At 36.6% G+C, this 26,309-nt stretch overlaps 1 protein-coding gene across 1 annotated transcript; it reads right to left on the reverse strand.

Annotated features, from left to right (window-relative positions):
• Positions 1-14,223: 14,223 nt before the first annotated feature.
• LOC145768585 (peptidyl-prolyl cis-trans isomerase FKBP9-like) lies at positions 14,224-25,776 on the reverse strand. Its single transcript, XM_082580112.1, has 12 exons — positions 25,615-25,776; positions 23,202-23,317; positions 22,406-22,551; positions 22,015-22,091; positions 20,945-21,054; positions 20,576-20,721; positions 19,644-19,833; positions 19,241-19,386; positions 18,623-18,824; positions 16,937-17,082; positions 16,021-16,199; positions 14,224-15,397 (listed from the first exon to the last, which is right to left on the reverse strand). The coding sequence occupies exons 1-12, from the start codon at positions 25,693-25,695 to the stop codon at positions 15,206-15,208; spliced, it is 1,731 nt and encodes a 576-aa protein (XP_082436238.1). The 5' UTR covers positions 25,696-25,776; the 3' UTR covers positions 14,224-15,205.
• Between the last annotated feature and the right edge of the window lie 533 nt (positions 25,777-26,309).

Raw genomic sequence — 26,309 nt, forward strand, 5'->3', positions numbered from 1 at the left:
ATTAGCCTTTCTTTTGTTCACATTAGCTGAAGATTGAAACTTGGAATAACCCCATCCATTTTGCTTGTTTTTTGGATTAATTAATTATTAGGATAAATAAATGAAAAAGGTATCTATTCAACAGTAGCACTAAAATTGCTCTTACCTTTTGGCGATTGGTTCCTCCTAATCTACTGTATGTTACAAACAGTGTATTGGGTAACTTTACAAACCTTAATCTGCAATAACGGCTATGTCACAAAACTAAAACAAATTCTATAAAACAATAAAAAAAATTACGCTCTTAACCTATCACGACATCAGAAATTGCAAAGTTCATTATTCTATGGTAACACACAGCCAATAAAATGGTCTATCGAAAAATAAACATAGGACCTATACTGCCCTTCCCTACATTTTGAAAATGTCTTACATTCAATTTTCGAAGCCGGCTTACAATTCTTGTAATGCTGCATAACTTATTTTTGTCTTAATATGTCTTCGGTATTAGAAGTCACTAACAAAAGTATTTGTATAGCGCCACATTCCCAATAAAAACCATGCTTCTACATGCTGTACCTGACAACAGCAAAGAAAAACATATTTTCTACGTCTTTTATATGAATAGGTAAATGATTCCAACAACTAGCAGCAGAGAAACTGAGGCTGCCATACTGCGTTTTGTAAAAGAGATTGCACAACAGAAGTTAGACTTGACAAATTTTTAGGAATTCTTCTTATGTAAACAACGAAATTCTCGAAGTGACAAATTGAGTAACTTTTATCCGGCGATTTTTTGGTATTAACTCTGCTAAGTTTCACTTGAGTCATCACAAGCAGTCTCATGACTCAATGACGTAGTTTCACACCACCCTCAAAGATTATGGTATAAACTAAAGTTTTGACATGCAAAAAATACTCCAAATTATGGCAATTTTTCTTCACTTGAAACAGTTACCACATGACTGCAATGCAGATCCGATTACACAAGGCTTACGTGAGTTGCATTCAAGAAGTAGACTTTGTTTTCACCTAATGTTATCATTAAGCAGCACAAAAGAAGTAACAATATGCTACTCTAACAGGAAGGGTTGAAATTTATCGAACTCTGTGCTTGAGAGCATAATTTGCACTGTGTATTTGACACGACATACAGTAAATATTATTATTACTTAGTCACAGTACAAAGCTTGCATTAGTTATGTGGCAACGCGCAGCGGTAGGCTTCGCAAAAATTACACTTCAGTTAATTTTCTAAATGGTGAAACCATTGCGGCTCCTAATAAAAAACAAAACAAAAAAAGAAACATAATGAATACTTTATTTACATAACAAGAACCAAACGCTAATACGACAGGTGGAGGCTTTCAATTTAACATAAATTGTTACACTCAACACTAATTGAAACATAAACAATTATGCATATTGCCAATCAAAAGGCATATTTCTTGCCTTGTGCTTTTCATGATTGAGAAGCCACAGGCACTGCTCGCTGATGGGGTGAGCACTGAGCACTCAGCGTTAAGCTGACTGCTGAGAATGTCGTCATTAAGTTACATAATGATTGAAACAGTTACCAATGTGTGAGATTTGTCGAAGAAAATCTAGATTAGTTTACCAATGTACTTTTCTAAGATGTTTTTTTAGGCAGCACAAGCCAGAAGCGCTCCAAGACATCGCGACACACCACAAGCAAATCATCAGTGTCCCTAAGAGCAAATCAGTTGTTTTTTTACATTGATTTAATGTCCGCAGACAACTGATTTGCTGTCTGAGGTAACGCAGGGAGGCGTTTGAAACAAAAACCGTATGAAATGTTGCTTCAACGTAAACTCTGTTGCTTTGGTTTCGGTTGGAACTTAGCATTTGTTGCGCGTTGTCTAAACACAATTTGTTCTGAACACCTTTAACAACAAATTTTACTTTTGCTTGAAACACTTTACTTTGACATAGCTTACATGAGTAGGTTTACTTTTAATTCACGTTTATTCTGTATATCTAGGTTTACAGCACTACAGTCTACTTTAAAATACGCCTGGTTTAGCTTCTCGCAATGCAATTATAGACCTACTTGTTGAAAATACTTTCGAACTCGATAACAGGTAATGTCGAACAACTTGCGTCTTGCATCCATGACTCACAGAATGATGTTGTGCCAGTTTTACGCAAAATGCATGTTGCATGAAAAGTACAGCATTTACGACAAAGGCCCTTTGGTTAAATTTGATAATTATGACTGACCTAATTTTGCGCGGCAAAGTTCACACTACGTTAATGGAAGTGTGTGTCTTTTGGCTGAAGTAAGTTTCTGACACTGGCGTGGATTATCATATTATCCCCACTAAAGCACGAGAAGGTTTTGTCGCAATGTTGTAACACTTACGCTCTCACTCAACAGCCCTTATTATATAATGCAGGGCTAAACTGGATTCCATACAAAAAAGGAATCAAGTTTTATCTCAAGACAGTTTACTCAAAGGATTTGTGGTCATCTGACTACGTTATTAACCTGCTGCAAGTTAAACACATTGAAGTGACCAAAAGTTTGCCCAGAGAAATGTCCGTGTGACTAAACGGAGCCACTGACCATGTTGCTACTGATCCTTAAAAAAAATACTGTATTTTTGACACAAAAAATGTAGGCTAAACAAAGATAGACTAGTTAAAACGTATCAAAGTTGTTTTCCAGTCTTCTGCCAACTATGCTATTGATGAAATGTAGGCTATTTGCTACTGCTGTGCTTTTTAAGTAACATGTTACTTTTGTAAACCACAGTGTACAGTAAATTGTCCCAATCTCACAGAAACTATGACACAACTCTGTAACACACTGCGTCAACTACCTGAGAAACTTTTCTGACTCTGTCAATGCTAACACAATTCACGAAAGCAATTTAATCTGTTTGGACATAAACTACAAACGGATAATCCTGTCTAGAAAATCTCTTAATGTTTTCTTTGACAACCAGTTTTTATACGTTGAATCAGTGCAAGTGTATGTTTGTCACACGTTTTTCTTTATTGCAATTAACCGTGAGACAATCCAATGGGAATACTATTTTTACAGCCAGTGTTTTCTTGGATACTATTCTCTTTTATTGTTGAAAACATAAGATGAGCAATTTCTATTTTCACCCTGCAAGTTTACAACCGCCAAGAATCCACTTAAACCAAGACCAAAAATAGATAATTAAGCAAATCTTTTAACACATCAGCCGTTTCGCAACAAATGGGTTTTTCTGTTGTCTTCAAAAGTTGACCTTTAACAATGTTGAGTGATAGTCTTGTCAGCGAGTGTTGAAGTTTTCTGAAAAGCCAGATCTGCACCGATATTGAATGAAAAAATATTCGTCCTCACAACATGAGCATTTTTAAGCAAAATTCGGGTAGTTTTATGGACTTGCATAAAGACAGTTTGTGAGTTCGGTGGCTTGTCTCCTGACAGATCTTACATGAACAAATTTTCCTCAAACATTGCATCACTGTATCATCCTTTCACTTGTTTGTGACTTCTACCTTGGTTTATCTAATATCATTGCTTTCTTCCTGCATACATGCGTACAGCAACTAAGCAACTTGAAATCGTCAAACGATATTGTCGTTTGTGCAATTTTTTGTTTATAACTTAGTTTATGACCCTTGATTAGTTTTTCACTTGGCTGCTTTTTATATTTTCCATGTGGTTAGACGACTCTTGGCCATTTTTAATAACAACCAGGCAATCTGGTTTTCAAAGGTGTAAGTGTAATCCTAAAGGGTTTCTCAGTCTTGCAAGGTTATTAAAGTTTATGTAAACCAGTTCTTTTTTGTCATAATGACTCCATACAGACTTACTTTTTTATAGCTGGATATACAAATATTAACCCAAAGTTGGAAAATTATTACAGTTATCAACCGACTGCACAACGGCAATGTTGTAATGTATCACCTTGAATTAATATATTAATGTCTGAAATATCACAAAAAATGTTCATTTCGGAAGCTGCATGTTTATGTTAAAGTACATGTAGATGTGCACTGATAGCATTGTTGTTTTTACCGTCTAGTTGTTCCAAAACATTGGCATCTGAGAAAATCGCCAGATTGTATTCGCTTTCAAAATTGAACCATAGGTTACTGAATCACATAACTATACGACAAACACTTACACCCGTCATAGTGCAAGAGATTTTCTTTGTCTCGGTTCGAAGCAGCAGAACACTGACATTAGAGTCAACAAATTTCACTTGTATCACCTGAACTCAAACGACCGATGAGAAACTAATCCATGCAAGCCGTGGAGATACAATATGTAGAAAATGTGTTTGCATGCTGCGATTAATCAACGTACAATTTGAGCAAAAATAACCATTACAGCAACTTTGATGTGAAAATTAATCACAAAGGTAATTCAAAATAAAAATAGATTATGGTCAAACTACCATTTTGACAGTGCACAAGGAAGCAAAGTGGTATCGGTCATCATTTAAAACTTCTAGCAGCCTACGCTTCAAAAAAAGCGTTACGTTTATAATAATACTTGCTTACTACAGTTACAATATTAAAACAAATTCCAGAGCTTTTTTCTTAACAGTACCAACGCCATTCTATTTTTCAAAACTCTTGTGCGGCAAATGGTTTTCCTCGAGTAGCTTACTGAATATCCACGCCAGCTAACAAGTTATTCCACCACAGCACTCTGGTATAAACTTTTTTTGTGGAATTGTCTTCTCTGTCATCTTAAACTTAGTACGCGTACGCAAAAATAAAGCCAATCATAAAATAATAATGGCATTGTTGATGACATCATTAATATTCATGTTAAAGGGAGATATTTGATCACACGAAAATGTTGGTCATAAAATTAAAGGAACATGCAACTCAGTAGCGAGCTCCACAAAAAGGGTTGTGGAATAAGTATTTCGGACCTGGTGTCAAAACAGTTTTAGGCTCTCAGAACAAGACACCTGGAAAAACAAAATATTTACTAAAAATGCAAGGAAAAAAGTAGTTTTCCTTCAAAAAGCACGGACTGTGTCTAAAAGATATAGGTTGGATCCAAACACACTTAAAAAAACACAAGTTTTATTCAAATGCTCACTTTGAAAACTTTTCAGGGATGGTTTTTAGGAATGATTTTAAGGACCCGGGCCGGGTTCAAAAGTACTAGCCTACCTGTACTTGCCTGTGATAGTATTGACCACAACAATCACACAACTAAGAAAATGTAAGTTAGGTTTACTGCAAAGTGCAAACTAAATAGTTTTACATTTCTCATTGTTGACAAATAAAATGGAGAATTTTCACACTATCTTCTCACCGAATTCACCCAAGTTGTACTTTCAAGTACAAGTCGGTGTCCGATATAGGCCTAAACCCTAACAACTGTTGAGCTTATTTTTTATTTCGGTTTCATCGTTAGCGTTTTTTTACTTTTTCGATCTCTACTGTGTTTGGAACATATTTTTTTTTTACTGTGATGGTCAGAAATAAAAAGAAACTGAGTTGATGTAGCGTTTTACACCTGATGTGACATCGCATACTAGAATAAACGCATGACCTTGATTTTGCTGCTTCTACAGCAGCCTACAGTACGTTGCTGATATAAATTTTCATCAGGTTCTCAAATGCAAAGTAATCATTATGGTCTTGTTCAATGAACCTGTGCTAGCAAAAACTCAAACTATAGCCTAACCGTAACGTATGACAACCGCTTTGGAATTTCCTTTTTGCGCTCAAAACATTTAACATGAAATTAATGGTAGAGTAAATTCGTCTCACTTGGTACAACCATCTGGTATAAGGTTGTTCAAAGATACCTACGTATTCTTGTCTAACATTTTTCAACCTATAGTGTGTCAAGGGTCACTTTTTGTATTTATAAACCTTACGAAACATCAAACAATACTCAGAAAAGTTGAAATAATTCAGTAATTGCTCTCAGACAATACTTAGAAAGTCCAAATAATTCAGTAATTGCCTTCAAACCAGTTTGTGCTCATACTTTTATGTTTCATTTAGGCTATTGAGTCTGCGCTGACAACAGTGTATCACATGAAAGCCAAGACTTTTTGCATAATAAACAGCAGTTTTCTACGGAAACAGAGGAGGTCTGAGGCTGAGCGAATGTAACTGCCTTGCTACTGTAATTCTACGACTGTCAATTAGACATCTTCACTACAGGCATTTTTTTTCTGTTCTACATTTCTGCTTTAGTTTGCCTGCACTTCAAGATTTCTATAATTTTATTTTCCATGTTTTCGCTTAAAGCGGCGTACAAGAACATCTCAATCGAACTAAGACTTCATTAGTCAATGTCAAAATAGTTTAGAAGCACAAGGGAATGAATCAACGCAAAAACACATTGAAAACCGGTTATGTAACGCAAGCCAAAGCAGTCAATGCCGCCTGAATCTCCTTTACTAATATGGTTAAAGCAGCTGCGGCTTTTTTGATCGCTCATCTGAATGAACAGCTTTCCTATCGATTGATTCAGGCTTTAGGCTGCGGTGCACTTTTAATGAGGAATCTGTAACTGGAAAAGAACTGAAAAACTGTATATCAGGTATTGGTGGTTCAAATCCTCAACATTTCGCAAGTTTGCGAAAACATTAAGATTGATCTTAAAGGGTTTTGTAGTCCCGAAAATCTGGCTGACATTTGCTCAAACAATCAAGCGCAGATGCCCATTAACCACTACTAAACTATGCGATAGGGTTCGCATTTTTGAGGTAGGTTTTGTCAGAGTGGAGAGTTATTTTTGAATTGCCCCAGCTCAGTGGCCGAGTGATTACCGCCTTTAGCTTTAGTGCTGGTAGATCTGAGATCGATTCCAGGTCGGGTCGACCACTTCAAAACCAGAACCGATTGTGTTCTTTCGTGCATAACGCAGTGAGAATAAGTCGGGTAATTGGGTGATTAAAAATTATCTCTAAAAGACCTTAGTCACAGTAAAGTGACAATCAATAAATCATAACAATATTATGATTTGAATTGCTATGTTCAATAACGCTAGATGAGAGAGTAAACATTTATTCTGAAAGGTGTTTTTCGCAGAATAGACGCCGCTAACTGTTTACATTTTTGCTGATAAACAAAGGCTTATATTAATTTAATTTCAAACCTGAAACGAAAATTGTTCCATATCATAGTTGTCTGTTTACTTATGCCGAAACTGGAACTACGCAATTTGCCCTTTCAAAGTCTGACGAAACCATTAAGAGACGATATAATCAATAAAAAAGGGTTTGAATCTGTCGAAAATATTTTGGCACAAAAACACGTCATGTTGTGATGACGTATTGACAATAGATATCGGTAATTTTTCTAGAGTTTTATTGACACTAACAAATGTTCAACTAATGTAACAGAAAAATTATCAGCATGTATTGATTTTCTATTCTTGAGCTTGGCGTCTGCCGGCCATCAGTTGCCTGCATATATAAAACGATGTCATTATTAATTCAATTTTTAGCTTGTGGATAGAGGGGGTCAGGTGCTTAATTTCCATATCCGTAACTTTCAGAGCATCGAACATTCTCCTTTCCAGAAAGTTTTAAGTAACTTTTAACGTCAGGATTTCATTCAAATAAAAACTTAAAACAACATTTATCATTACAACTTCGGGAACACTTCCTCCGACCCAATGACTAAATATTTGGTCATGAAAATGAATGTTTCAGAGCGAATATCTATTTTCCCTGGGTGAAAATAAGTTCAAAAGCTTACAGTAGAAATGCAAATGCTGGTTTTTTTATTGTTTTTACAGTAGTCTACTCTAGCTTTTGGACAGTTTTGCGTATAGGCCTAAACAAGTAAAATTGATAAATTCAATTGTATTGTGAAGCTTTCGTCACACAAGTGTGGATTTGTCAGTACGATTAGGCTATGTATATTTTCGGTACGCTTTTGCACATGTACGCAGTCACTCACACAAATCAAAATGACCACTTTCCTGTGTTTTACGATGAACCAAGACCAAAAAAACTGTTTGCGGCTGTCTTGCAACATTATTAACATGTTTTGGTACAAAAGCAACTAATATTTGCGCTTTAAATGCCGTAAACAAAAAATCCGTTAATGCAATACAAGGCAATTTTACGCGAAAAGTAATTTTAAGGGTGGGAGAGGGGGGTCTGGACAAAAATTTAAAAAAAAATGTCTGCAGGTCTTAGAATGTACTATTTTATCGTAAAAGCAGGACTAAAGTTGAAATTAAAATTACCCCCTTCTCCAAAGTAATGTTTTACTACCAAAATTGAAACATAAGCCTATACAGTTAAAACTACCAGCAAAGCTTGTGCGATGGGCCAACTGTAAACTGAAAATTTTTTTTTTTTAATTTTCTAAAGTCAAACTCAAAATCATTTCGACTAAGTTCAGTAATTTGGTAAGGAGATCAAAAATATTTTGGAAGCATTTTGAAATTACCGTTGCGGTGATACTACCAAGTAGGCTACCGGTGGCCCGGTGGGTAAATGGGGAATCTTTGAGCGATACGGAAAAGCTATAGGTACAGTTGGCTAAACACAGAGCTGAAATCAACAGGAAAATCACCCAACTCGCACTTACAAAATAATGAAAACGAAACACTCGAATGTGCAAAATACTTTAAAAACGAGAAAAAAAATCAATCTTGTTGGTAGCTCCAGCCTAATTAAAACGTGAATAGGCTATTTACAATATCAAAGTCTACACTTTTTACCACAGTTATAGGCTAAACCAAAATTCGACTAAAATTGACTTCAATCATTCACATACTAAAATTTCACAATGCCAGTTTAACATTTAAATGTTTTGTAAAAGCAGCAAATTTAAGTATAGGCTATGTTTTGCTTTACACCAGGTGTTGAAATAAACCAAAGCATATAGGTAGCCCAATATAGTAGCCTAGCAGTAGAAAACGTAATAAAATTGTCTAGTAACATGAAGAACTCGTTACATAAGTTTCAAGTTATTTCGATCAGATAGCCTGCTCTGCCATCATGAAAAACTGATTAACTAAAAAAGCTAAAAGCTGCTTATGGTACTGTTTAAACAGGTTGTTCTAGTCTCAACACCTCATTCGTGAACCGCAAAATATATTATTTCCGAAAGTTTTACGACCGATAGTTTTCGCAATTAAAATACTTTGAAGTTTTTTGAGAAAATTGGTTAAAAAGATCTACAAAAAAACTTTTGCATCTGAAATGATTTAAAATAAGAAGATATAACAGTTGAACCTGCCTAGTCCCTACTAAGATGCAAACAGATGAATCAGACCAAACTTATCTGCACCGACAGGACCTCTGTTTTCGTCAGAGGCGACAAGAAAAATGATTAGGCTGCAGAGTGCGCCAGTCGCTTAGTAAATGCTTTGAAAAAAAAAAGAGAGTTGATCAAGTTGCGTTTAGAGGGCAATGACTGTAGATGTCCTGCAATTTTATCGATTCTTTGAAACAAAAACATCACAAGTTAATCAACCTGATCCTTGATAGGTTGTAATTAAAGCATGGTGCAAGCAACAGCGCAGCTGCACATTTGTTTCAAAAAGAGGTAGATCTGGTGTCAAAACTCTGCTGCAATAAATCTACTAGTCAAAACTTTGACGAATTTACAATGGACTGATCATCTTTTTGCATTTATTTTTTTCAGTACTAATATATTTAGTGCAATTTCCCTTGATAAGGTTGCCTACTCGTTCGTCTTTGAACCAGGGAGTCGAACCGTTTGATTTTTCCGGTTCGGGTCCGGTTCTGGTTCAAAGATTGTTTCAAAATTTGGTTCAGTTCCGGTTTGGGTTCGAAGAAACTTAAGAGTTCCGGTTTAGCTCCGGTTCAACAACAATGATTTCTGGTTCGGGTACGGTTCGGTTTCGACAAAAATAGTCTCAACACCGGTTTTATAAGTTAAGTTCCGGTTCGGGTCCGATAAAATTAGGCCTAGGCCTACTATTGAAATCCAACACTGGTCAAAAAATTCCTCTCCAAAGCATCGATGATAGTGGATCGTGTGTTACGGAATAGGCTATAATTCATCCGTAGCCTACAATGTGGCCTCCAAGATATCAACATGCTACGTACAACTTCACTTACCACAATGCGAACAATGACGTAATGCTGGAGTGAACCGCTTTTTTCAACCGGTTCTGGTTCGATTAGGGTTTAAGCTAACTCAAATTTTCGGTTCAGTTCCGGTTAAGGTTCAGACAAAATCGCACCAAAACCGGTTTACAAAAATCCGGTTCGGGTTAGGTTCGACTCCCTGCTTTGAACCCATTGGAGAGCAGATCCTAAAGCATCATTAATAATCACTCAACACACCGTAAAATAATCAAAATTTTATTATTGAATTGATTACGAAAATATTTGCAAATCAATAGAAATGTGAAGCTGAGATAAGACTTTCCATCAAGTTACTTTTGATTAAAATTTAATCAATAAGTTTTTCAAGCAATTATAAAGGATTTCAGCACAAAGAAGAAAAATTAGAAATGTTTCTCACAGGTGTCAAATTTATAATAATGCTGCAAACAATTCGGGTTTTCGATGCAAAATAAATTACTGAAATCAGCTCACGCACGTTTTGTTGGATTTAGTTATGATCTTATTTTTTAGTTTTACAATCTATTCAATATGGAGAGGAAAATGATCTCGAAAATTCAAAATTGATCTTCAGCCATGATCTAATTGACTCAAGCAAAAAAAGTAATTTATTTCACATTAGTGGTGACAAAGAGCAGCACTGTCCACATGGATCAGCCTTTTATTTTAGACGTGGCCTCAGGGCAGCAACCCCGAACTTGAATTAAAATTATCGACCGAGATCAAATTGATTGATATTTCATAATTTTGGAAAACAATGAATAAAATTATTATTTTAAATCTTTTGTAGCTTAACAGAACTATTTTATTCTGGTTCGATCCCAGACGGCAAAACGGTCGTTTTTTACATTAATTCAATGTTAGTAGAAATTGAATCAATGTCAAAACTACTAATTTGTTGTCTGGGACACTGTTACACCACTAATAATAATGGCAAGAATGACAATTCCTGTAAGAGGAAAAGTTGATATCATTAAGAATTACTTTATTATTTTCGTGTTGCATTTTTCAAACTTCAAAATTTGCTAAATATACAGTAATATTTAATCATTAAGGATTTAAGGTCGATCTAGGAATGTTTGAAACATTTTTTTAACATCAATATCAAACAAAATGAAAATTTGCATTGAAAAACCTGAAATGTTTTTGTTTTGAACATTTGCAGACCTGAACAAATAGTTATTATAATTGATAAAGTTATTCGGTGAGCCAATGTGCTTTCTAGCCTATGTTAGGAAAATCTAGTGCAGTGTTTCCCAACTTTTTTTTAATATCGCCCCACTGGACAACGAACAGAGCATCAAAAGCCCCTTCAGCAAACAAAAATATAAAACCAAAGTTACTTTCCATTCATCACGTCCAACTCCAATGAGACGGATGAGGCTGACGCAATGTCATCAGCCTCTTGATATCGGGTTTGACTTTGGGTAGGAACTTCTGTCCGTCTAATGTCAAGACGGTTTCTTTTGTAATCCAGAAGCGTGGTCACGGCACTGAAAGTACGGCACTGAAAGCATGAGCTGGGAAAAGCAATGATAGAAATTTTGACCCAATTCCACACATCGAGGGTATTTCTCTTTGATTTGGTTCCTACAGCCAGAACGATTTATACGATTAAACTTCGGTTTGAGTTCAAAATCGCTTTGCAATGTGATCAGTTCCTCCTCAAGAATTCCATATTGTGAAAAAGCCTCCAACAAGTTTGTAGTTGTGAACTGAGGAAGTGACAACGCTGAGCAAGTGACAACTGAGCTAGCAACATTTGAGCAAGTGGCTGAAGTTGGTAAATGATAAAACTGAGCAAGTCGAAACTTGGAGTGACACAAGTCAGCAAATTGAGTTTGACAAGCGATAACCAAGCAAGTCTGACGTGAGCACGTAAATCTCAATTGCTAATTTACCAGTAGCTGAAATGTACTTGCTGAGTTGTCGCATGCCGAGTGGTCCGACGACCGTTCGGAAATATTAACAGTGCTCGTTGGCGACGACGTTGCCAGTGCTGCCAGATGGTATTCTGAACCACTACATTTCGGAAATCTGATGAAATTTGAAATGGTTTGGTATCGAAGTGAAAAAGCTTGGAATTAGACAAAAATCTGGTGTACTTTTAAATGATTTGGTAATAAAACAGAAAATCTAAAAAACAGATAAAAATCTAATGTAATTCTACTGTTCAATGTTCGTGTTGTTGGTAGGCTATGTGTGTAACTGCCCCAATTTTCTTTTAGCGCCCCCCAATCGCCCAATTTTCTTTCAGCGCCCCCCAATCGCCCAATTTTATCCAGCGCTCCCTTCATGCTTTTAAATTCCACCCGGGGGGCACTGGCGCCAACTTTGGGAACCAGTGATCTAGTGTATCGTTTTCGTTTCGAATTGGTAATAAAACGAAATTACTTTCCTTCGTAACAAAAACGCAATTCTTCACTCAAAAAAATAATAATTTGAAACGAAATGAATCCAAAGCAAGAAATTTTCGGTTGAGGCACATCAGTTTGTAATACATTTTTTCAAATATCCAGAAATCAAACCTTAAATCGAATCAAAAGTAAACTAGTTTGCCACATTTACACTGCTCTAAAAGTAAAACAGATTATTTGTAGTTTAATTTTCTGCAGTAGCTATATAGCCTACGTTCTATAGAATGGACACATAGGCTACAGCCTCAGCCATTTCCTGCATGGGTTACGTTGATATAGCTCTGGAGTGGTCATGGTTGGATTTATAAATGTAAAATTTAAAGAATGCGAAGCAGTATCAGATAGGACGTATTTCAGCCAAGTTTTGTTTGCAGGATTCCGAATATTTTCTAGCCAAAATGTTTGGAAACTGATGTAAAGTTTTGAACTCAACAAAACAGAAACCAAACCCTATTTTTTTAAGCGTAGTGTAAACTCTATTTTCTTGAGCATTATCGGAGCCAACTTGTTACGAAAATCCGTAAAGGGAACGTTCAAATATTACGTAACGCTTTTTTTCCGAATTTTTGCCCCCCCCCCTCCCCCATGTAACGCCAACGTAACGCTTTTTTCAATCCCCCCCTCCCCCATGTAACGCTTTTTCACTACGAATTCAGCACAAAAAACTACCATTCCGTACTCGAAAGCGTTACGTAACGTTTTGCTTGAACCCCCTCCCCCCCGATGTGACGCTAACGTAACGCTTTGCATAAACCCCCCCCTCGAAGGCGTTACGTAATATTTGAACGTTCCCAAAGTTAGTTGTTGCTCCTCATTGGGGCTTCACAAGTTTTTTAGGACTTTCCATATGAATGAATTTTTGTCAATTTTCTTTCGACATTTCTGGATACGTCATAGGCTGCAGCTGATCTAGCCCGTCATCAGAAATAGCCGATGTGAGACTCATTTTCAAACTTAATTATGCTAACGCCATGTAGCAAATCCCCAGTTATTTTAACTCTTTGGTACTAAAGAAACCACGTATTAACAAGAGCTAACCATTCAAATTTACTCTTGACAGTAAAAATAATAATTGATGGACTATTTAAGGCAGTGGTTCTCAACGGGGGCGGTATGATTACCTCGGCTTAAGGGGGGCGTTTGGATTATTAGGGGGCATTCCGGTTTAACCCATCTACCGCCCAGAGTAACGATTTCGTCACATCATTGTCTGGATAATCTACTCTACCTCTATACATGCTCGCACGATAGCCAAACAATTGCTCTTACACCATCGTCGTACTTGATGACCAACCGTTTTGTTTACAAACGGTATCTCTTTAAATTCAGTAATTTTTCGGTTACCACAAAATCTGGTGAGTTCCATTATGACGCAACCACTACTACCAGTATACTGTTTTCATGCTCGCAAATATATATTTGCTTTTCGTAATTAATCGTTTTTGTTCGGGAGCGATAAAATTTCGCCAGTTTATAAAGGGGGCGTTAGGCCAAAAAAGGTTGAGAAACACTGATTTAACTACATAACACACTTTCAATAATGTTAGTCTCAAATCTTACAAAAATCTCGGTGCTAATGCTCACACGTATTCGGGAATGCGCTGTCTCGAACGTGACGTTGTCTTAAAGATGCCACATCCCTCCCCCTACTTTTGAGTCCCTTGCTGACAAAGTAGTCTCTTGTAGCCTACGTCGTAGAAGATTGATACAACGCACAAGCCACCATAGTTGACCGAAAATTGGTCTAAACAGAATCTGAACAAGCTGTAGGTTATTTTATTCTTCCGGGTGAAATAAAAGTTTGATTTGATTTCAAGTACACACAATACATAAATTAATGGCTTGCTGGTATGAAAAAAAAAATGAAATAAAAAACAATGGGGATTTCTGTGCGAAAAGGCACACGAATTGGAAACGTAAGGCAAGGTAAGACAGTGGTGAAGTGTTTGGAAATTGAAATGCGAGTTACTTTGCATCTATGTAACGCAGAGAAACAGTGCACGGACGGACATACAAAAAAAACGCTTCCAAAGAATTGACGCCGATTCGAATTTCAATGAAGAATGATAAAGAACGGTAGAATTTCATTTGAATGTTGCCTCACAGACTTTCGGCAGTACGATTACTAAGCTAGATAACAATATGCTGATAAATTCATCGTAAAGATTTGTGATGCAAGTAAATGATATTTCGGTATTACTTTAGTAATTTCTTTTAGTCAAAAGTCCGTGTTTTTAACACTAATCAAAACACTTTACCGGTAACAAAAATAACCTTTTCAGCCTTGCTGGTTGTTTTAGCAATACCTAAAGCAATCTTTAGCCATGTTGTAAAGCGTGTTTCAGCATATTATACTTTCCATTATACATGTGGCGCTAAGCAGATGCCACTATTATTATTTAAAAAACAAAATCCGTAGAAAACCAAAACAAATTTTTGCATTGAAATCTGTAAAAAACACGGAATTGTCATTGAAAAGTATATGGCACAAAAATGTCTTTAAAAAAATCGTACTAGTTCAAATAAACAAAGTCCAATTGACTCTCAAAAAAGCACCGTATATAAAAAATGATTGGGCAAAGACAAAGAGACACAATATGTTAAAAAATACTGCTGGGCACTGCATACGATTTGATAGCTCAGATTTACGACAATTTCATGTGAAATAACATCGCATTGACATAAAAAAAAACGGAATTTATCGGTCATTTGAATAATACTGCAACTCAACAACATGGTCAAAGCACTTCAGAGCTCGTCGCCAGCTTTTGAACCCAAAGGGTCGTTTTCAATTTTCAAAGAAAACTCCTTTACAGTTAGGAACTCATCTTCATCTTTGTCCTGAGTTTTGAACAAATCCAGGATCACGTCTTCTCTTGGCTCACCAGGAAGCAATCTGGCGAATCCCTTCTCCACTTGATCGAGGATGAAAGATGTGAACTAAAAAAAATACAAATTGATAGAAATTGTTATTTAAGCAAATTGTATGATGCAGTCTGACTACCCAGCCAGCAAAACCCGTCATTTTTACATTGATTCAACGTCTGCAGACGGTAATTCAATGTGAAATGTGAATGTTAGAACTGTGATGGAAGACAGCACACACAGTGAAGCCAAATCAGGCAAAAGGATCATAAAAAAAATCCTTAAAGTGTTTTCTTGAGTAAGCAACTTGTGACAACCCCGACAGCAAATCAACCGTTTTTTACAATGATTCAACGTCTGCAGACGTTGAAATACAGTACAGTATAAATTATTTTTTTGAGGCGCAAAAAATCACGAACTTTTCAATTGCTTTAATGTATTTTCATGTATAAACTGTAGAAGTAAAAATTTGTTCCCTTGGAACCCAGTCTAAGGTCACGTGTTTGTTAAAATACGACATAAGTAATTCATAGGAAAGCAAATTTTCTTGACTACCATTAACTGGCAACTAAAACATGACATTTGAAAAAAACAATTTTTGTCTTTATGGTCACTACGCTGATGAAAACTGGTCATTTTATCAAAATATATCAAAACCAGACGAAGGTAACTGCTATGTTTGGCTTAAGACTGCATACCTCGGGTAAAGAAACAAGATTATCTTGATCCTCATCAATTTCTTGAAAAGCTTCCTCTTCAGTTGCGGGAGCCTGTTCTTCATCTACCCACATGAACTGGTATCCATCTGGAAGGGAGTGCTCTATTTTGTGGACCTTAAATTTGAAGTTCAGCACTGCGCTCCCAGGAATGAGGCCTTCTGCTCAAGAAAAAACGAACTAATTCTAAAACATGGTTTCTATCACGCATAATTTTCATTCAATACTAACATCGCGCTTTAAGCTTCTGGAATCGCTTCCTCCTTTCTTCTTAATCCGAGAAGAATCTTCGTCACAAACGATAAACCCAAATACGATACGCACACTTAAGGTAGCTAAGCAAGTCGTTGTTTTCAAAAATCGTTTATTAGAAACTTTAAACCGTTTGAACAAAAAGCTTATTTCCACATGCCTCAAGAAAAACGCACAGAACACAAGAAACATCTACAAAGCACAAATTGATAGTTGAACGGACATTTGTATTTGCTTTTAACAGCTGTCCGAGATATCTTGGTAAATTGGTTACAACAGCAAATGTTTACTTGCGTTGCAAAGAATCTCTGCGGATTTATTCTTGTAAACATTGCGAAAACGTTGATTAACGTTACAATAAATTGGCTTGTTTGCTTGTCGTGCTGGTACAAATTGTGAGCAACAAAATTCAAATTTTTTTTAGGAGATCTTGCTGCTTTCGGGAGCTTTAACAGTTGTGCATGAGAACAATTCATACAAATAGTTCACCGTATATACTGTAGTTTGTCAGAAATAGCTTTAAAAGTTTAAATTGAGAATTTTCGCCACAGTGCTTTTATTACTAAGACTAGAAAACCTAGAATACTAATACCGTGATCGCGTTGTACGAGCTGCCAGAGCAGCTATACTATACAGGCTTCCATACCTTTTCCGGGCTCTCCATATCCAATATGAGGGGGGACGATAACTCTTCGAGTCTCACCCTCACACATGCCCATCAGGCCCCTCTCCACTCCAGGAATTAGGTTTCCACGACCAATATACGAGCCCCAAGTCCCAGTACGGTCCTTGCTGTGCAAATACAATGTCACAAGTTTCAATAATCACGTACAATATTTTGAAAATTTTATTGTCCTAATACAGGGTTTCTTAAACTTTTTTTAACGTGGACTCCTTAAAAAAAATTTTGGTTTGCGTGGACCCCCTTTATGGCCTAGTCCGAGAAACTTTTTTGATCAGCATGAATTGGACATGACGCAATAAAACTAAAATGAATTGGTAACAAAATTTATTTCCATTTGAATAAGGACCTTCTGATGATCTTCCTTTTAAGGTGAAACAGGCTGTCAAAACTATATTTGATTTGAGGTAACAAATTTATGTTTTATTAAACTTAAAAAATAGGGAATGCAGATTGTTTTTCGATATCTTTGATTTAATTCCATTAATGTGAAGGATGCTGCTGTTTGTCTTCAACAAAAACATGAAATTGTGGCTTCGTCTTTGATAGTGCAACACGCATGCCATCCTTTGCATCCAACCGGTTTCGACTCTTTGTTTTGATAGTTACCAAGGATGAAAATCCTGACTCACATAAATATGTAGTCGCAAAAGGGATTATAGCAGCCATGGCTCTCTTTACCAAAAAGAGATAGGCATAAACCTTTCACAATCTTAACCTAGCCTAGCTGACGTCTATGTCGTCTAGCTTAGCTGCAACTGATAAAATTTTGCAATGTTCAAATAGCGGCAAAAACAACAATGTGGAAAGTGGCGTAATCAACGTACGCAACAAAAAACTGTACGTAACAAATAGTACGACAATTATCTGGAAATGCCAAACTAGAGATCATCAGCGTTGTTCGAAGTTAACATCTTTTCTTTTGAAAAATTTATTCCATTTTTAAAATTATACATTAAATGACTAAGATTTCCATTGGACCTTCATGGATCCCCTAAAACTAGTCCGCGTACCCCTTGGGGGTTCACGGACCCCAGTTTAAGAACCCCTGTCCTACTAGAATGTAACCACCTGCTAATTTTTTTGATTTATTATGAAATATTGTCAGCTCCGGAAGCTCTCAAATGTTGTTGCCAGTAAAATACGTGTATTGGAAAAGAGATTGTTCTTTTCAACGAAAACCTCTCCTTAATGCGTTGCCCAACGGCATACGCCATAAACCGGGTCTGCTACTATTCGGTGAGTCCGATTCGGTGAGTCTGATTCGGTGAGTTCCTAACCTCTAACCCTAACCCCAAACCCCTAACCCTAAAACGGCAATGATAATTAGGCTACGGTACCCGATAATTTAAAAAAAAAAAATTGAAAAAATCCCCCGTTAAGGGATCGGACTCACCGAATCGGACTCACCGAAACGGGCCATTCCGCCATAAACCACTGTCGCCTGTTTCATCCAGATTCAAAACCTTTGTTGGTTGCGTCAGGTGTTTGTCGATTGAGCAATCAGATGGAGTAGGCTTAGCACTTTAAGGTTTGGCGTTACAACAAAAAACACAAGCTCATAACTGTTATAACTTTTAAGTAGTAACAAATTGTCATCGCAGTCGAGTTGACCTTTCTTTGCTAGTTCAAGATCGACAAATCACACACCTAGATTCGATTTCTGTTCCGTCCATTAACTTGAGGTCATAATCGTACGTCAAATAATCTCCCTTTTCCGCTTTCCTAGCGTCTTCTTCGCCACAGGCATCCGGTAAATGAATAACCTCAATCTGAACATCATCCTTGGGGTTGTGGAAATCAACGACGTGGACATGGAAGGTTAAGACTGCGCTTCCTGGAATCTTGTTTTCTACGAAGAAAAAACTTGAATGTTCTTCAAGCTCAAAAGCCTTGTACAATGAAGCGATTGTTTGCTTAATGTAGTGGAAGCCCATCGCATAAATATAATGTATCGTGCTGTATAGGACAGGTGTAAGTTACCTCACTAGTTCTATAATAGTTTTAAGTTCACTGACAATACTAGTAGTAATTCACTGTTAATTGTCACAAATAAAACCTATTTAATATCTTTGTTGAAGACTTCACACATAATCCATATGGGTGACGAATCTAAAATCTAAAACGGATACCGCTTGGGCGGATATAGCTTGGTTAGACAAGCCCTGGCTATGAACTTGACGCAGTAACTCTGTAATTTAGTCTACTCGGTTAGCAAACCACAACGTTATATAACGGTAGTTAAACGTAAAAACTACAAATACTTACCAACGCCCTTTTCCCCATAACCAAGATGGGGAGGGAAGGTTATAGATCTCCATTCTCCCATACATGCCCCAAGCAAACCCCTTTCCATCCCAGGGATAATCCTCTTGTAACCAATGTAAGTGTCGTATGTGTGATCTCGTTTGTAGCTAAAAATGTAAAACGTAAACTAAAAGCTGAAACACGTATTTCCTCCAACGCGGTCTGCTCACTACTCGCTTTATCAAAGATCGGCCTTTAAAAAATCGTAACAATGTGAAATTTGAAAATGACATCGATATGTATTAAAAGTCTTTAAAGCATTTTTTGCCCACACATAACAACGCAAACCTATACTAAACCCGGCTTACTATTCAAAGCTAGTTATTAAATAAGGCAAGAGCAATAGATAACAATATAGGCCTACCTGCTGTCAAACACAGTACCGTCCGCCAGTGTACCGTTATAATGGTACCGCACAAAGTCGGAGTCCACGATTTTGCGTGGGCAATCTTTCACAGGCTTGGTGATCTTGATGTCAACATCATCCTTCGGATTATGAAAATCAATGACTTCAACGTCAAAAACAATAGTGGCCGACCGAGGAATGTTTTTACCTGAGGAAGAGTTTCAAGTTTGAGATCATAAGATTAAGTTAATCGGGCGATTAAGTACCGTATATATTTATTTTGCAAAGTATTTTCTTCTTTTAGCACCAACATTTATTCCACTGATTGAAACCGCCGATTACTGATCCAGCGATGAATTTGGGTTAACGTAATCGGCTGCTTACACCATCCGATGTCAGTGCAACCAATGCTCAAAGGTTGTTAATTTTTTATGTTCAGATTATTATTATTGTCATCCATGCGTTGCTCCCACTACTACATAAACCAAACAGTTTCAATTCTTATCACCGGCTTTTGAAGTACGCGCCCAAGCAAGTTGGAGACTGGTTTGCGAGATGTTTAATATCAAACATCAGAAAGTCGAACATAAGCTAGCAGATTGAAAAGCATCTCAATGGAAACGAAACAACTATTCTTTTTCATTTGAACTTTTGGGACAGAGGGTCTCCACTTTTACGACTCCGGGTTGTTGATGCATGATCAAACTTTTATAAGTGGCTAAAAGCAGTCGATATAATTGGTTCATCATCCAAGGCAGGCAAACCGTTCACCGGGTGGGAGGAGATAAACGAGTAAGCAATCGCAATGTCATGTTTTGTGCCTTGAGAGGTTGGATGGATCTCAAACAAAATTAAATAAAGTGGAAGTGGCACGAACGATCATGAACGGAATCTGTTTTATCTTTGAAAACAGAACTTTAACCAACGACTGTGTTGAGTAGTATGCTTACCGTCTCCCTTCTCACCATACGCTAAGTGAGGGGGTATCACAATGGTCCTTCGTTCGCCCAAACAGGCGCCAAGAAGACCCTGATCCATCCCTTTTATGAGCCACCCCTGGCCAACATATGTGTTGTACGTTTTCTCCTCTTCATAGCTAAAATTATTTATATACATGACATGCCACTAGAGTGGTACTGACCTACACTTTGCGCTTACTACAACGCACAAGCAGAAATTTTGTTATTTATCTGTGTGACTTTGAATTTAGATGCACGAGTCAAATTCCAAGAAATAAGATGCATGGCTTCATTGCTTCAATGCATTAAACTTGAAATACGACTCAATGTTAATAAAATAAAAGTTTACTTTCTACTGACCTGGCGTGGAATTTTTTTCCGTTAAGAAGGGTCCCATTGTAATGATATCGAATATAGTCAGATACTTCTAGTTTTCTTTCACAGTCTACAGGCACGTAGGTTGTGGTCACCTAAAAGCACATCCTTGTCATAGTTTTCCCCAAACGTTAAATTTAATGACAAGAATGCCAAGATAAAAAATATTTTACTAATGAAGAAATTAAAGAACGTGTTGCAGATTGATCTGTCGTAACTGAAGTCAAAACATTTTAGTGTGTGGAAAAAGTTTTGATCGTCTTGAGATTGGTGATGTTTCTCGAAAACAGATCTTCTGCTCTATTTGATGGATTAAGACACAACTGTTCATTATATTATATGCTTCACTAAGTGTTTCTCAGGGCTATTCTTGCAGGCAGAGAAAAATGCCACTACCATTGCCGTACTGTCAAGTAGAAAAACGTGATCTATGCGAAGGCGATTAAAACACACCCAGAACCCAAACCTATCTTGATAAAAACGGCCAAAGTCAATAATGTCAAGTATTTTTAGTAACTTATTGCGGTATGTTTTTAAGTAAAAGTTCTGGACACAAGGAGTAGATTTCAAAATCTTATTAGGTCAATAAAGTCAATTTTATGTAATTCAGTCCAAATGTTAGAGAGAAAAACAAAAAAAAAAAAAAACGAGAAAAACTTATACTTCAACAAATTCTTGTTTTTTATCAATCTTAATTTTTGGTCGGTTTAGCATCTTAACGTTAAAAACACTGCAAAACAACGACAAAATTTCTAATGTAATTAACATTGAAAAACCAGAAGTTTAATCAAGCGCCGGTTCGACACTGCTCAAAATCATGTGGCTGTGTGTTTGGAAAGACACTGAAAGGTGTGCCGTGGATTGTACAGCGGCACCCCTTCGACAACGCTCTTGATTTGTTTCGTGACTATGAACAGTTGCTAAGCTGCTCTAGGGAGAAATGCCCACGGCTCAAGAAACAATGGTTCATTTAGCCAAATTTTTATTAGGTCAATATGAAGTCGATTTTTTTTATTTTTAGGTCAAAAAACTTGCCCTGATTGATGCTAACTTACCTTGATTGTGTCATCATCATTCCATACATCCAACAAGACAACATTAAATAATAAAACTGAATTCCCAGGAATGTCATCTGCATTATAGAAACATCAGTTAAATGTAAAGCAACAAAGCAGTGGAAAATGTTTTTGTTTTTAATATTGCAGTTAGTTGCTTTGTTTGTAAAACTATAAAAAGTTAATGTAGAAATTACATTAAATACAATTGTAATTTCATGAGAGATCTAGTTCAGCAAATTTTTTTTTGACCAATACAGTACTTGTGCACTATGGAAGTGCTTCAGAGGAGATTTGTTGAAAATAGCAAATTTATCTTCTTTTGCCTCCCTCACCTGGTGTAACTCTAAATCTCATTGAAAGTAAACAAAATATAGCAAACCGTACTTACCCGTGCCATCCTCTCCATAAGCTAGCTGAGGAGGGATTGTTATCAACCGATGCTCATTTACACACATTCCAAGCAATCCTTGGTCCATTCCATCAATCAACCATCCATTCCCAACATAGGTAGAATATGCTTCACCCTTTTCATAACTGAATTCAATTGAAAAGATTAAATCACGTTTTCCTAGATTACTATGACAAAAGTTACAGCTGCTAAAATAGTCCAGCAGCCTTACAAGCCAATTGTTTCAATCTTGTAGCTGAAATAAAGTGTTGTTAGCAACAGAACCTTGGCACCCAATTCACCATTTTGAAATCATTCACCACTAGTCTTGGGAAATACATATGTGGCAGTTGGCACAAAAAGATTGTAAATGTAAATGGTATCATATGTATTATAAACAAAAATAAACACAAACGAGCAAGCCTAACCACAGAATTTTGTCAGTACATGTAGCCTGTGATTAACATAGGCTACTACAGAATGACCTAGAAACACAACTAAAAATATGTGAAAAATTATTACATTATAAAAAATATGCCACCAATCTCACATCTTCACACTACAAATACATTAATTGCATCACATAACAACTTCCAAAATAGAGTAATAGAGAATAACGAAATCCCCGATGTGCGGCTTTTCTACAAGTTACCACCCAAAAGCTGCAGTGATGGCAGTGTTAATATTACATTGACATTGCATAATTAGGCAATTAGTACAATTACAATAATTTGCACAAACACACATTTTAATTTCTGATGTGGCAATTATAATACTAGTTTAGTTTATTTTGCACCTTGAATCAAAGTATGTACCATCAGTTAACATGCCATAGTAATGATATCGTACAAAATCTCCAGAAACAACTTTTCTAGAACAAACGGGTGGTTTCCAAATGGAGTTAATTTTCACCTGAAAATGTAACAAAAACTCTGGTTGAATAACTGGATAAAAAAACATCAAGGTTGAAATATGCAAAACTTGCGACTCTTACAAAAGTAATCATAAGAACTAGGTAGTGAATAAACACAACATGAAGTAAGAAGATGTCACTAATTAATATTCATGAATACTTTTGTCTGACTGAAAAAATGCATAAAATAAACTAAGAAAGACTTCAAAGTAAAACACCTCAAGTTCAACAGAAGAAATGTTTTCTATATACCGTATTTATCTGTGTATAAGTCGCATTTGTGTATAAGTCGCACCCCAAAATGTGGCTCAAATATTGGTACAAATTCTTTTTTTAGCAAATTTTATTGAAAAACTTTTAAAAACCTTCAAACTGTTTTGAAATAAAAAAAATACTGTACTTTGATGTCGCCACGTGTTTGCTTGCCGAGACGTGCCTTTTTCTCATTGCAATCAAGCGTGCCGCTTATACACATGCGAGATGTTTGCGTTAAAATTCACATGCATGTTGTGCAGTGAGCATGTTAATGCGATGCTCGCAATCCTCGTACGCAAAATACAAACGCTTAATAGCAGCGCTAACGCGCGATCTGTAGTATTTGTTTGTCAGAAGTTCAGAACCTTGTGTATAAGTCGCACCCCAACCTTTTTGGGCAAGATTTGGTGCAAAATTTTGCGACTTCTACACGGATAAATACGGTATATATATATTTTGTTTACAGAAAAATCACCCCGGACACCACTTGACACTAGTCACATAGCTTAAAACATTTTCAAAACATTTATTTGCTGTTTCATTAAAACTCGCAATTATATGTTGTTGGCAAGGTGCATGTTATTTTCTAGTTTCCACCATCAATGCAAAACGGGTGCAACCTAATTCGACAATTCGTACCCTGAAAAGATCGGGAGAAAAAATAGCACAAAGCCGAACTCGCTAATCGGAGTTTCCGCAAACATTTTAAAGTTAGGGTTAAGCGGAAATTTCGATCCGTGTGCTATTTTGGATTTTTTTTGATTTTTTCAGGGTACGAAATGAGGGTACAAATTAGGTTGCATCCATGCAAAACACCATAAAGCCGGACTGTGAGCATGATGGGTGCAACCTAGTTCGTACCTTGAACCATTCGTACAGTCAGTTTGTACCCTGAAAAGATCAAGAAAAAATTAAAAAAAAAAGCCGAAGTCGCTGATCGCAGTTTAATAGCACAAAGCCGAAGTCGCTGATTGGAGTTTCCCCAAACAATTTGAAACAAACTCGAGGGTTAGGGTTAGCAAAAACCGCGGTTAGCGGAAATTGCGGAAAAATGTTTGCGGAAACTGCGATCAGCGAGGGTTAGGGCATAGATTTCTCTATGGTTAGAGTTAGCGGAAACTAGGGATAGCGGAAACTGCAGAAAAATGTTTGCGGAAACTGCTATCAGCGGACTTCGGTTTTGAGCTATTTTTTTTCTCGATCCTTTCAGGGGGAAAATTTTAAAATGATTGCGGAAACTGCAATCAGCGACTTCAGCTTTTTTTAATTTTTTTTACTCGATCTTTTCAAGGTACGAACTGTTCATGGTACAAACGAGGTTGCATCCAGCATGATACACACACAGAAAAGATGTAAATACAGTAGAACTTGGTTAATCCGGATTCAGTTAATCCGGATCTTCGCCTAATCCAGATAAAACTGGAAGTACAAATGATTTTTAATCTTTTTCTTGAGAAACAACTTTGGATTATCCGGATCATGTAATCCGGATCTTCGCCTATTCTGGACAAAAGTTGCGCTTTCTCTATCGCTTTATCCGGATTTGCCCGTGATTACTTTGTTTGACCGTGATTTTTTGTAAGTTTTCCATAGAAATTCGTCTTTAGTAACTGTTTTCAAAAGTTTTGAGTGACTACAGATTATTCCGACAGTCCGACACGCATGTCTGAAGATATAACCTTTGCCAGTGTGTTCTTGCGTTGGACGCAGAGTCTACAAATACATCCATTTTACATGCATACTGCATTTCAAAAGAACTCTATCAGTGGGTCGCTAATGTGGTGATCGCGAGTCTCGGAATTGGCAGATGACCACACTAATGCGTTCAATTTCAGTGATTTTCACCGATACCCTTCTATCTAGATAACGTCAGGCTTGATAGAACCGTCATCGGTTAATCCGGATCTTCGCCTAATCCGGATGGAATCGTCAGTCAAATCGAATCCGGATTAACCGAGTTCTACTGTATAACCATTTCTTATAACAAATCTAAGTTGTTGTTAATCTCATACTTGGCTATATTTTACCATATATACCATACCTCTTCCGTTGTATTTGGTATTCCATCAGCAAGACATTGTAGAGTCAGAGAAAGCACGAACAAAAACTGAAGCATATGCATTTTTACATACAAATTGACAAATTTAATTAGCTTATAGAAATGTTTTTTTTTAATTTTTAGTCCTTGCTAACTCACCGAAAAGTAAACCTATAAAATTAATACAAAAACAAATTATAAAATAGATTATGGAGTGTGGACATCTTTATTTACGCTGACTCAGCATTGCTGAGTCAATTATTTTGTTATCATTTTTACATACATACATTGTAAGCTTAAAACTTACGAAAACTGTAGTACTGAAAGTGCACATTGGCAGTATTTTTTAATTTATTGGATATGGGCTAATTTGCTTGAATGCATTTGTAGCCTAAGATATTGGCATGATAATAGATAATAGCATGATAATTGGCATGATAATAGCCTAAGATATTGGCATGATGCAGGGCAAAATATATCACTTCCTCTTGCAGTTAAGAGAGTTGCTGTGCACAAAACAGCATTGCTGAAAAAAGGACCACTTGCAAACTGTATCAGAAAAACATGACTTGATAGTAATGCTGCAACTGTGCATTGTGCAACAGAGGTGCACAAGAACAGGATCCTACTTGTATCATCACCATCAGGTTCCTTCCTCTTGTCGAGGGTTGGAAACAATGAAACCCAAAGTACTTTTG

This window comes from Aplidium turbinatum, chromosome 4 (genome assembly GCF_918807975.1).
Source record: "Aplidium turbinatum chromosome 4, kaAplTurb1.1, whole genome shotgun sequence".
Taxonomy (NCBI): Eukaryota; Metazoa; Chordata; class Ascidiacea; order Aplousobranchia; family Polyclinidae; genus Aplidium; species Aplidium turbinatum.